This window comes from Equus przewalskii, chromosome 2, assembly GCF_037783145.1.
Source record: "Equus przewalskii isolate Varuska chromosome 2, EquPr2, whole genome shotgun sequence".
Taxonomy (NCBI): Eukaryota; Metazoa; Chordata; class Mammalia; order Perissodactyla; family Equidae; genus Equus; species Equus przewalskii.
The window spans coordinates 21,557,385-21,570,246 of NC_091832.1; the positions used below are offsets into that span (position 1 = coordinate 21,557,385).

The 12,862-nt window shown below is 43.5% G+C and overlaps 1 protein-coding gene across 3 annotated transcripts in view; it reads left to right on the forward strand.

The window, feature by feature from the left end:
- Positions 1–6,335, forward strand: part of PSMB2 (proteasome 20S subunit beta 2) — a 31,743-nt gene extending 25,408 nt beyond the window's left edge. For all 3 annotated transcript variants that reach the window (XM_008533360.2, XM_070610322.1, XM_070610321.1), the window contains exons 6-8: positions 2,410–2,572; positions 4,048–4,097; positions 6,101–6,335. In XM_008533360.2, coding sequence (XP_008531582.1) covers positions 2,410–2,572; positions 4,048–4,097; positions 6,101–6,208 — 321 coding nt within the window. In that variant the 3' untranslated portion in view covers positions 6,209–6,335. The remainder of the gene's footprint in view (positions 1–2,409; positions 2,573–4,047; positions 4,098–6,100) is intronic.
- The last annotated feature ends 6,527 nt before the right edge of the window (positions 6,336–12,862 follow it).

Genomic DNA, 12,862 nt, shown 5'->3' on the forward strand with positions numbered 1-12,862 from the left:
TGGAGCATTGTCAGAAGAATTTCAGAAACTGCAAGTTGTTACACAGATGTATTGATTTAATTAGTCTAGATAACACCATTTATTTATGCTTAAGCATCTCACACATGCAAAAGTTGGTAATTCAAAGTCACACAATAATTTGTGAGTTATCTTCTATACCACGTGTTTTAGCTCCTGAATACTAACTTTGATGAATGTGTGTGTCAGATGCCTGAGCATAAATAAATATTATATAGACTTAAGAAATACAGTTTGCTTTTGGAATTCTGTTAACATAGTTTTATGTAAAATCTTTTGGTGGTGGCTTTTAAAATCACATTAATTGTTTTAAACGCAGTTTAATCTCATAGTATGGGCAAGATCCTCACTGGAGACAGAACACGTCTGGGTTCTGCTGGTTAGGCCTCTTTGGATATCTGGGTGGATCCTTAATATACCACTGCAACTTGCAATAGTTATTTTGTTTTGGTTAACCATACAATGAGTGTTTTGGCGGTGAATGAGGAAGAGTAGAGTTATCCTCTTAGCAAAAAGAAGAACTTATTTTTTGATACGTAAGAGACTGTATTATAAATCTCTTGGGGAGGGAAACCATTTAGAATCCCCTTGCTATATTTCTCTGTCTCTCTCTCCTTTTGCTATCCTAATTTTAACTGTAAGAACACCAAGATATTCTATGTCTGCCTGATTTTACAATAGTTTCCACACACACAAAAAAATGCTATTAGTTATATGTTTTTTGTCTTTAGTTAATTTCAGTAGTTTTGTTGTTGTTTAAAGTGGTAAGCTATCAAAAGGAGACTGGGGTATAGCTCATATACTAGGAATTTAGGTGGCATCTTTTCTTCCAGAATTTGGGATACCTCACCTCTGATATTTTTTCTCACCATACTCCCTAGAAGGTGGGGGAAGGATTAATTAACCCAGTTTTACACATAAGGAAACAGAAGCTCATAGGGGTTAAATATATTGCCTAAGGTCTGGCTTACTAAGAACGGAGTCACGGAATGCAGCAGAGAATTCCAGGTCCTGGCAGAGTATAGCACACTACCCACTGGGAAATGTGATAGGCAGGTAATTACTTTCTCAGAAGACTTGACTACTGCTGGTCAGTTCTTACTCCTCTGAGTCTATCCACCATCTTATCCCCAAAGCAGAAACTTGTTTGCAGGTTGGGGTTACACTGTAATATTCAGGAGATGTTACTTAGCACAGCTGGCTTGGAATTCCAAGTAAATATGTAATATTTTCACATGTTCCTCTAATCTGAGTTTCTTCAGGCTGCCATGTTAATCAGTGTTCAAAGAATGTAACATATCACTTTTAGGACCATTAGCTGTTATTTATGCTCTATAATAGGGTTCATAAGTGTATTCAGTTTCATTTAATGTGCATTTAATTGAATATATAAGTTTAGGGATGGGCACATAACCATGGGTAAGGGCTGCTCACTACCCACTGAGGCAAATGCAAGAGGAAAAACAAATTTTGCAGAGAAAAAGGAAGCCGTGTAAGGTGGGAGTCTCACCACTGATGCCTGGGTTATAGACAGACTGAATTTAACATGGTAAATGGCCTAGCTGCTGTAGAAAAAATAATCATCCATTTGGAGATGAAAAGCAAGGCAGACTTGGTCAAGGTCCTTTGTAGAAATTGCATTTTTAGACTTGCAGGTAATACAAAGAAAGGACATCTATAAATCTAAGTTATAACTACTTTTTGTCTCATTGATAAAAATGACTTCTTAGTTATCTTAGAGGAGCCTTGTTAGATTAGAAAAATGTTAGCATCTCACCTAAATCTACAGTTCATCTAGCATTACTATGTTTCTTTGTATCTGTGGACTTCCATTGTTACTGTCTACATTAAAAGTTTAGTTATTTGACTTAAATATTTGAGAGCTACTATCCTTCCCCACCCCAAGAGTTGTTTCTTTAAGAGTGAGGCAGACAGTTTACCACTTGAGATTTTGGTCCAGGTACCCAGACTGAGTCTCTTTATTTTGGATGATGTGGTTGGAGCTGCTGCTTCCTTTAGTCTGTGGCCTGACACTCTCAGAATTGTGTTTATTGGTTTCAGCAATTAGGAAAGACATAAGAGCACCCATGCTTTGCCTTTGAAATGCTTTTGTAACAAGTTCTGGTCCATAGGCTTTAAGCAGAGAGCAGCTCTTATATATACCTTAAAGTGCTCCAAAAGCTCTTCTATTCAAAGAAAACACACCAACCTCCCTTCACCTCTTACCACACTCTAGGTCCTTTAGATTTCTCTGAATTTTTACTTTCATTGTGATTTACTCAGCTGCAGCTATTTTCTTATTCATCAAGAATTGGGATGCTCCCATTTGCCATGGGAAGAGATGTTGGTGTTACTGCTTGACCATCACTTTGCCATGTCTTTCTTTTGTAGACTCCATATCATGTCAACCTCCTCCTGGCTGGCTACGATGAGCATGAGGGTCCAGCTCTCTACTACATGGACTACCTAGCCGCCTTGGCCAAGGCCCCTTTCGCAGCCCATGGCTATGGTGCCTTCCTGACTCTCAGTATCCTGGACCGATACTACACACCAAGTAAGTTCCAGCACTCGAGGTAGGGAGTAGTAGAGCCCTGTCCTCAGCTACTTTCTGGTCTTGTGCACTACCCCTTGGAGTTGGGTGGCCAGGGCTTGAATAGAGGATAGATCCTAAGAAGCATATGTAGGTATCCTCTGGAAGCTACTCTCTCCTATGGGTCAGTACGGTTATTGAAAAGCTGATAAAAAGTCCCTCTTTTGCAAGACAAAATGAGTATTATGGCCAAAGCTGGGTTTTGTTTTAAAGGGGAATTGGAGTAGTGAGTAAAACTATAATTCTTCAGTTACAAAAGTTCGGGTTTTTTACTCATTTTGCCCTGCTTAGATGCTTATTAGCATCTCAGCTCTGGAGAATGAGCAAGTAAACCAAGTAGTGTGTTTGTTTTGAGCCTGTGAGGATGAACAGGTCCCCAGCATGACAACTGAAGATTTCTTTGTTTAAATGTCAAAGCTTTGGAAGGCACAAGCCTGGGTCCTTCCCTTGGTTCTTATCACCTCACAGCTGCCCCCTCCTGCAAGAAAAAGTTGGACTCTCTACTTGTCAATAAACTGTCAGCTTGGCAAAGCTTCTGGACAGGGATGCTTTTGTGCTAAATTCTATCTTCTGACCCCAATTCCAACCTTGACTTCAGCCACTGTGAGCAAATAGGCTTTTAGGATTCTTAGCTTTTTCAGGCTATAGATGCAGCACAGATAACCACTTCTTACATTCCATTCTTCCCTGTCAGTATAGTAAAAATCTGACTTGTTCATTCCTTTTTTGGTGCTGCCCTCTTGCTCAACCTCACCCACACCAGAGCTCCAGGCCACATCCTGAAAAGAATTAGCCTGGCCTCCTAGTGACTGTTGCTTAATTTGGCATCTGTCAGTAATACAGCTGATTTGCCCACCGAAATAACCACCAACCACCCCTGAAGCCTGACTGCATAATATGTCATCCCGGTTTGCCATGCCCATACACTCTTCCTTTGGCTCCTATTTTATGCGAGTCTCAGCTCCATCCTATGAATTCTCTTTCCATTGTTAAACTGAGACCCAGCTGGGAAAGTGAGACTAAAACTCTGGCCGTGTCCTCTCTTTCCCTGATTTGCAGCTGGCTAGGGCAGATGGAACTGATTTAAGCCCTGGCCTAAAGCGGGGGTTGTGGGGGGGATGGGCTATGAAAAAGAGGCAGGCCGCTGGACTCCTCTAGAGGCAGGCCCTGGCCATGGGAGGCAGAATTCCGTCATGCTTACCCTTCTCTGTAGCAAATCAATTTGCAATGGCTTGTGGCTGCCAGAGCATTGGATCTGGAGCACCCTCAACTGCATATGGAATACGTTTTTTGCAAGCTAGAAGGCTAGGCATATTTTTGCTTTTTTTGTTTGTGTGACACACTGACCTGAAGAATTTTGAAACTTAATCAGAAGTTGCAGTGGAGAGTTGGACTTAATGGCAGCACCTTGAGTACTTGGCCTCTGTGTTCTCTTACAGCTATCTCACGTGAGAGGGCAGTGGAGCTTCTTAGGAAATGTCTAGAGGAGGTGAGTAGCTCCCCTGGGATCCTGAAAGGAATGTTTTGTCTCTCTCTTTGCCAATAATTGTTCCAGTTCCTTGGTTGGATTTTTTCTGATCCTTGCCAGAAGGTGTAATAAATACCCACTAACCAGATGTGAAGTTGCTACTAGGGATAGAGTTTGGTGGGTAGCAAGCTTATTTTTTCTCTCATGGGTCACCTCCTCATCAATGTCAGTCTTGTAATTTGTTTACATTTTGGTTCATCCAGACTAGTGGTTCTCAAATTTTAGCATGTATAGGGATCATCTGGGGAACTTGTGAAGAAAAAAGGGCAGATTCATGCCTGCCACACCCCACCCCCGAGATTCCGATTCAGTCGTCCTGGTGTAGAGCCTAGGAATATTTTCACTAGCAGTCCTAGGTGATTTGGCTGCAGGTGGTAAGTGGGCCATACTTGAAGAACTACTGCCCTAGACCTTATACCTTCTCTATTCTTGTGCCACCCATAGTTGCCATACTGTCTGTTCCCTTAATAGTGCATGAGTCCTAGAGAGAAAGCCTCCCCTGAGAACTCAGGAGGCCATAGAACGCAACTGGGGAGCTTTGGGCAGACGAGGAGAGTAGTCGTTAGTTTATGAGGCCAGGAACATGGACCTCACCCATTTTGGTACTGCTCCTAAGAGTCTGAGGCTTTGGGCTGTAAATGGAGAATGAAGAGGAAAAGAAAGCGGGCCTGTTTTCATTCTTTAACTGTTCTTGGGGCCTAAGGCTAAACTGGAATTCGTGGTCTAGTGAGAGAGTAGGAGAATGAGAGCAGCTGGGAGCATTGGACGTGATGTCAGTTTGCCTCTTACACAAGCCTGTCATTTTCAGTCCACAGTGCCCCCTTCTTCCTCTTGTTTGTAAATCCCCTTTCTAAAGCAGAAACAGATTAAACTCATGTGCTTTACTTAACCGTTCAGCTGAGAGACCATATTAGTCTGGCAGCCCCAAGTGTCAGGAAGAAGCCACTGGAGTATCAAGTGCTTTGAGACGTTATTACCCAGGGATCCTAAAGACAATCATTTTAGAAACCCACATTTCCTTATTGTCGCCTTTTCTTGATCTTGAAGCTTGTTTCTGGACATAGGAGTCATCAGCCAGAGGACTCTGGAATGGAATGGGTTGTTGCTCCCCAGCCCTCAGCTGAGAAAGAGATGGGAAATAGCAAGGGAGGGGGGCTTAAGCCTGGGGAGGTGGACGTTTCTGGGACGTGCTCCTAAGGGAGGAAGTAGAGAGCTTTGTGCCTTCTTTTTTCTTCTGGAGACTTTAAGTGAGGTGTCCAGGAAGGATAGCCACAGAAGCAAAGATTTCCTCCAGCTCTGTTCCTCAGTCTACCCAGGTTAGTGGGGCTGTCTGCTTCCATGGATGCAGGCCACAGCTCCTGTGGAACAGCCTCTCAAGCAGAGTCTTAGGAGAGTGCAGAGGTGTTACTTTAATGATGGGTCAGCTTGGATTGGAGGAGACAGAAGCAGGGGTTGTTCCAAGAGCAGTTCTGCCCACATCCTTCCCGCCGCCCCTCCAGCTACACACACAAGCACACTCACACCCAGTTCTTATAACGTGGTTGGGTGACTGGAGCAACTGTTGGGACTTGAGAGTACATTGCTTTGTCCAAAGCTTATTCCTAGGGCAGTCACTCCTTTATTTGCCTTATTACCTTGAGACGTTTTAAAAGAGAAGTCTGTGTTTCCCAGGCTGATAGGTAGCACTGTGGGCAATATGAAGCCTTGGAGCACTGGATTGTCTCATTCTTTCATCCGCCGACTGACCAGAGAAAGCTCCCAGCTGTGCCTCCCACTTCATGCTCACCAGCTTCCAGTCAGCTGTCAGCTGCAGTTTGGGCTTTCCTCAGTGTCTTAGGACCAGCTGCCCCAAATAGAATATAAGCTCTTATCTGCTGGTCTGCCCAGTGCCTAGAACAGAATCTGGCCCATAGTTAGTGCTCAGTAAATATTTGTTGACTGATTTCCCTCCTGTCTCTCTGCAGCTCCAGAAACGCTTCATCCTGAATCTGCCAGCCTTCAGTGTTCGAATCATTGACAAAAATGGCATTCACGAGCTGGACAACATTTCTTTTCCTAAACATGGCTCCTAACATCATGCCCTCCTTCACACTTGCCAGGGAACTTTTTTGGATGGGCTCCTTTATTTTTTTCTACTCTTTGGACCTGCACTCTTGATAGGTGGTTAATTCAGAATAAAGCTGCATATGGACAAATTGAGCTCTCTGGTTTGAGTCTCAGTCTGCCTAACGTCACCTCAGGAAGGAATCGGGGGAGGATTGTCTGCATTGGACTTTTTTCCAAGACTGTCTTTCCTCTTGTCCCTTTCCCTTCATCACTGCTCTAATTGCCCTTTAACAGCTGACGGCCCCACGTTCCATTTCACTGCCCTGCTTCCTTCCCATCTAGCTCTTTCATATATCTTGCTTGCTAATGACTCATTCCCTCTAAAGCAGTGGTTCTTTTTGCCCCTAAGCTTAAAGTTTTTTAAATCAGTTAGTTAATTTGAGTGGCCAATACCATGCACTTAATAGAAAATGCAAACAGTACAAAAACACATAGTAAAAATGTCTCTGCCCTCACTATAATTTGATCACCTGCTTCTCTTCCTAGAGGAAACTTCAGCTACTAATTTCTTATCCTTTAAGAGACATGCTGTTCCTGTATAAAGTGTGTGCGCGCATGTGCATGCCTACACACATGCAGACGTCCCCTTTTAATTTTATGTAATTTTTTTTATTTTTCTTTTTTCTCCCAAAGCCCCCCAGTACACAGTTGTGTATTTTTAGTTGTGGGTCCTTATAGTTGTGGCATGTGGGATGCTGCCTCAGCATGGCTTAACGAGTGGTGCTGTGTCCGCGCCCAGGATTCAAACCAGCGAAACCCTGGGCCACTGAAGCAGAGTGTGCGAACTTAGCCACTCAGCCATGGGGCCGGCCCCAATTTTTTAATTTAATTTTTTTTTTCCTAGACATCCCCTTTTAAAAATATTTTAAATGTTCTACACATTGCTTATTTCATTTAACACTATATTGGAGTTTGTTTTATATCAGTACATATATAGCTACTTTATTCTTGTTGACAGTTGTATAATATTCTGTTAAATCGATGCACTCTAGGCACTTAGCCAGATATCTGTTTAACTTCCTAATCTAGCTTTTTGGGAGTGAATAATATAGATATTTTTTGATTGGTTCCACTAAAACAGTGGTTCTTTACCAGATGTCTGTATGAGAATCACCTGGGGAGTTTTCTTTTTTAGTCTACATAATTAGGCTGCATTCACTCCCGGATTCTAAGTAGGTTTGGGGCCTAAACATAGGAATATTTTTTAAAGCTTCTCAAGGTATTCTTATCTTCAGTAATGATAGAGAACCGCTAGATTTGAAACTTCTTTGGAGCAGTGGTCCTCAACTTTGGCATGCCTCCCAGTCCGCTGCAGGACTTACTGTAGCACAGCTTGCTGGCTCCTACTCCTATAGTTTCTGCGTGTTTGGGGTATGGCCTGAGATTTTGTGTTTCTGACATTTCCAATTACTGCTGCTGCTGGTCTGGGAGCCACACTTCGAGCACCATTTCGTCTTAAGATAAGCCCTACTTTATCTAATTCTAATTCTTTGCTACTCTTAATATCACATACAGATAGGTTTTTGGTTTATCTGCAGTGAAATGTATCATTTCTAAGATACTACCTCTCTAGAACATTCATATTAACAGTATTGAGTTAACATCAGATTTGAATGTCATACACTTTTTCGTACACCAGTGGTAAATGCTTTATACCATAAGGAGAAAGCTAATCATAGAATAAACGGGGGAGGGGAGGAGTCACATCACCACAGCTGCTTCAACCTCCAACACCACTATGAATATTCATGGCTTTGGGCTTTTAGCTAGATTCCTGAGTCTCTCTCTAAGGCATCTATTCTAAAGTTCCACAGATGATTCTGATGCTTGCCTCAGGTGAGTACCACTACTAAGGCAGAGGCAATCCTGCTTCATGGTTTTCCCATGAAAACCATGGGGTTTTCCATCTATAAAATGGTCATAATTGTACCTGTTCCATGGGGGAGGTTCTGAGGATTCCATGAGATAAAGTAAAGCATTTAGAACGGCCTGGCAAGTAAGTGCTCAGTAAGTATGTTATCAATGGTAACCTTGTTATTCTCCATCCAGGCCTCTCCAGAAATGAACTGGTTCTCTGTCTTTGAATGTAAGTGTCCTCAGGGTAATCTCAGGCAAGCCTACCAGCCCATCCTGACTCCTAATCTCTTTTCTCTAACCCAGATCTCTTTTCTGAGTTCCAGATCAACTTATTCTTCAGTATCTTACCCTCCAGCCAGAGGGACATCAAACTCAACATGTCTGAAGCTGAGCCTTACCATCTGCCATCCTCTAAACTTCCTCTGCAGCATTCTATCTTAGAGAATTAGAGCCACTTGGCTCCCAAGTGCCCAAGCCAGAAATTTAGGCATCATTTATTTATTTAAGCTTGGCACCTGAGCTAATATCTGTTACCAGTCTTTTCTTCTTCTTCTTCTTCTCCTGAAAGCCTCCCAGTACATAGTTGTATATTGTAGCTGTAGGTTCTTCTGGTTGTGCTATGTGGGATGCCGCCTCAGCATGGCCGGATGTGAAGTGCCATGTCCGCGCCCAGGATCCAAAATGGCAAAATCCTGCGCCGCCGAACCACTCGGCCACGGGGCTGCCCCCAGCATCATTTATTTTTAATAAACTTATTTTGGAATAAATTTGGTTTTACAGCAAAGTTGCGAAGATAATACAGAGTATCCTTATACCCCTCACCCAGTTTCCCCTAACATTAATGTTGTCCATAGCCACGGTACATTTGTCAAAACTAAGACACCTGCATTGGTTGGTACGTTAGTATTAACTAAACTCCAGGCTATATTCAGATTTCGCCAGTTTTCCCACTAATTGTCCTTTTTCTGTTCTAGGATACAGTTCAGGATACCACATTGCATTTAGCTGAGCATCATTTTTTATTTCTTCTTTTTCTCCTGCCTTTACATAGTCACCAAGATCTGGCATTTTTACTTCCTAAATCTCTTAATAAAAATCTCTGTCCCCATTATTCTGGTTTATCCTGCATCATTTCTTTCTTAGACTATTTTAACAGCCTCCTAACTTCTTTCTACTTTTAATCTGTTCTCTGTCCAGTTCTTCTCTGTACTCTAAAACCACGTTTGATCATTCATTCCTCTCCTCAGTTAAAACTCAATGATGTTTTTCCATTGCTTATAGAATAAAGCCCAATTCTTTTAGTTTGACATGCTAGGCTCCCTGATCTAGCTCCCCAATTTCCTTTCCCTCTTCTACATCTCCTAAAGCCCATGATCCAACTGAATTTATGTGGCCTCAGCATAGATTTATGACGTCACCCCTCTTTATATACTTACTGTGAAAACAGTAAGCATTGCTTTGTGGAACTTTTTACAGATATGTATATAAGTGTGCTCGAGTCACAATGCAGTGCACGCTGGTATTTTTCTAATCTGTTTTCTTCTATCAGATTTTATTTTTTTAAATGCCACCTGTGTCCCTGTAAATCGATTTCCTGAAGTTTGAAAAACGCTGGGAATGCACCGATTCTTTAACATTCCTTACCAAACACTGCTCAGAATGGTCTTCTGATGGGTTCCCATCTGCTTTCAGGTGATTAATACAGTTTATTCCTTTCCAGGCTTGGGGTGAGAGGGGATAGGTTGGAGGAGAGAGCAGCTGTTTGCCTCAGGGTAGGGAAGCTCAGCTCTGACTGGAGAAGAGGTCTGTGAGGCTGACAAAGAACCTCTAAGAGAGACGGAAGAGGCACTGGAATAGCTTGGGAAGCTCTCAGTGGTGTTGCCGCTGAGCAACAGTGGCTAAGCCTGCTCTGCCTGGATCCTGGCTAATGCCTGAAGCCCAGAGTCCTTTCACTGTCTCTTCACCTTGACCCTTGGACTAAAGCAACAGCCATGCCCAGTCAAGAGAAGGAGGGACATTCCCGGGATCCTTTCTAGATGTCTGCTACTCGCTGAGCTCCTGTGTGTGAGTTACGAGTTTGTGTTTGGGAAGAGAAAGGCCTGCATCTCTTCCTTTATGAGGTTTGAGGGAGGGAAGCTTTTCAAAGGCTTCCTTTTTCTTATTCCTCCTGAGCACTATGATCCTTTAAAAGAAAACAGGAAAGTCTTGTCTTTTAAAGATTGGCACCTGAGCTAACATCTGTTGCCAATCTTCTTTTCTTTTTAAATTCTTCTCCCCAAAGCCCCCCAGTACATAGTTGTATATTCTAGTTGTGAGTGCCTCTGGTTGTGCTATGTGGGATGCTGCCTCAGCATGGCCTGATGAGCTGTGCCAGGTCCACACCCAGAATCTGAACCAGTGAAACCCTGGGCTGCAGAAGCGGAGTGCACGAACCCCAACCACTCAGCCATGGGGCTGGCCCCAAGAAAGTCTTTTTTTAAGTGAAAGTCTTTAAACTCCCAAAATCGTGATGCTTACCCAATCTAAATACTCTTTCAGTTTGCAGCTACTTGGCAAAAAAGAAGCTGTGTAAACCATCCGTGTATACTTTTTCTTTAATCATCGTCCACTTTTGCTTAGGGCTAAACCAAACAAGTCAGTGGCTAAAACACTTTTTGCTACGGGAAAAAAGACAACCAAAAAACCTTACTGGGAAGAATCAAATGCAGAGACCTCATCAGAAGCTTCTTCTGCCACTTATAGTCTCCACACTGTCCTGCTGCCTCTGCACTGTTAGAACCCTGACCATGTACTGGAGGAGCAGAGCCTTGGGGCCCAAAGGCCTGGGAGGACCTGCTTCCCCTCTCTGGGCTCAGGCCCCTGAACCTCTCTGCAGAGGGCCATGTGGTACAGCGGAAACGAAGGGATTGGTGGATCAGACAGATCTGCCTGCGTCCCATTTACCAGCTCTGTGACCTTGGGCGAGTTGATAAGATTTTCTTATCTCTAAAATAGGATTGGTCAGGACTACATGGTTAATTTAGGGAAATTTATCCAGCACTGAAAAGTTTGTGATAACCTAGTTTCTTCCTTTTTCACCTTAGAGGTACTTACAACCTTTTACTATGTGGTGGGCATTGTTTAAATACTGTATATCTGTTATTTCATTTAATCCCTTCAACTTCCCATAGTCTAAGATAATTTTAGTTGAATGTGTCTTGCCAGACCCAGGGCTTTGGTTAAAGCAGAGCATGCTTCCAGCCTTTCCTCCATTCCTCCTTTCATATGGGTGGGTTGCGGCAGCGAAACTTCTTGGGAAAAGGAATCACATCTTTGGACTTTTACCCTGGGAGATGATGCCTAGACCCCATGCTCCCTTCTGCAAAACACTCAATATCTGTCTCTGACAGCACACCTACAAAGAACCGGGGGAAGAGCATACCAAGCAAAGAGAACAGTGAGTGCAATGGCCCTGAGGTATAAAACAGAGTGGTAAATTGAGGAACAGAAAAGAAACCAGTGTGGCCAGAACAAAGGGAATGATGAAGAGAATAGTTTAAGATAAGGTTGAAGAAGTAGGCGAAGTCCAGATCATTGCAGGGCCTTAGTATGAAGTTGTACCAGGGAGGCCAGTTGCAAGACAGTTGCAGTGGTCCTGAGGACTAGGGTGGTGGCAGAGGAGAAAGAAAGAAGATCATGGACTTTCTGATGGATTGGGTGTAGAGCAGGGATCAAATATGACTCCCCGGTTTCTGGCTTGAGCAACTGGGTAGAGGGTGGTGCCATTTACTGAGCAGGAAAGTGTGAAGGAGGTCAAGATTTGAGTACTTGACATAAATTGAAGATGTGTGTTAGACAATCCACTGGAGTGATCAGGCAGGCAGTTGTACATCCAAGCCTGGAATTCAGGGCAAAGGCCCCAAGGAAGGCCCACGGTTAGAGATTAAGTAGAGAGGGAACCAGAGTTGAAACCAGTGAGGTCAGAGGAAACCAGAAGTTGGAAGCCACAGAGAAGAGAGTGTTTCAGAAAAGAGTAAGTGGTCAGCCATGTCAAATGCTGCTAAGTCTAGAAAAAAGGCCTTTGGATTTGATACTGTGGCCATTGAAGACCTTGCTGAATGGATTTCAGTAGACTGGAATAGAAGCCAGACTGAAGTGAGCTGAAGAGTGAATTGGGGGTGAGGAAGTGGAGATAGGGATAGCAATCTTTCAAAAACTTAAACTGCAAAGGAAATAAATGGGAAAGGATTTATGTTTTGTAAGAGATCCTAGAACGTGTGCTTTGGGGAATGATTAGTGGACGATTCAGTAGAGGCAGGGACTGATGATGCAGGAAATAAAAGATGCCTGAAGAGAGAAATCCTCAAGAAGAACAGAGAGCTGGATTAGCATTGGCCAGACACATGTAGCCACCTGCATGCACACTGACACATACAGACCCACCACCAGGGGTCATGGTAATATGGACCTAACGCATTCACACACTGACACATTCACACACAGGCCCACCAAGTCAAAACGGTATACATACTGACCCAGGATTCCCTTCACACACCACACAGAACAGCCACAATGACAAACCAGAGAGATCCACCATCTGTACCCCCCCCCCAACCCCTGCCACACACACAGGTGCCCACAGCTCCTTCCCATGATTTCCCCTTAGAGGCCCCTTCCCACTCGAACCCCTCCTCCTAATTCCAGGCTCTGCCTCTCCCCAGTGACCTTGCCCTCTTCGGAGGCAAATCCAGGCCTGGGCTGAAGAAGGACAGAGAGGGCTTCAT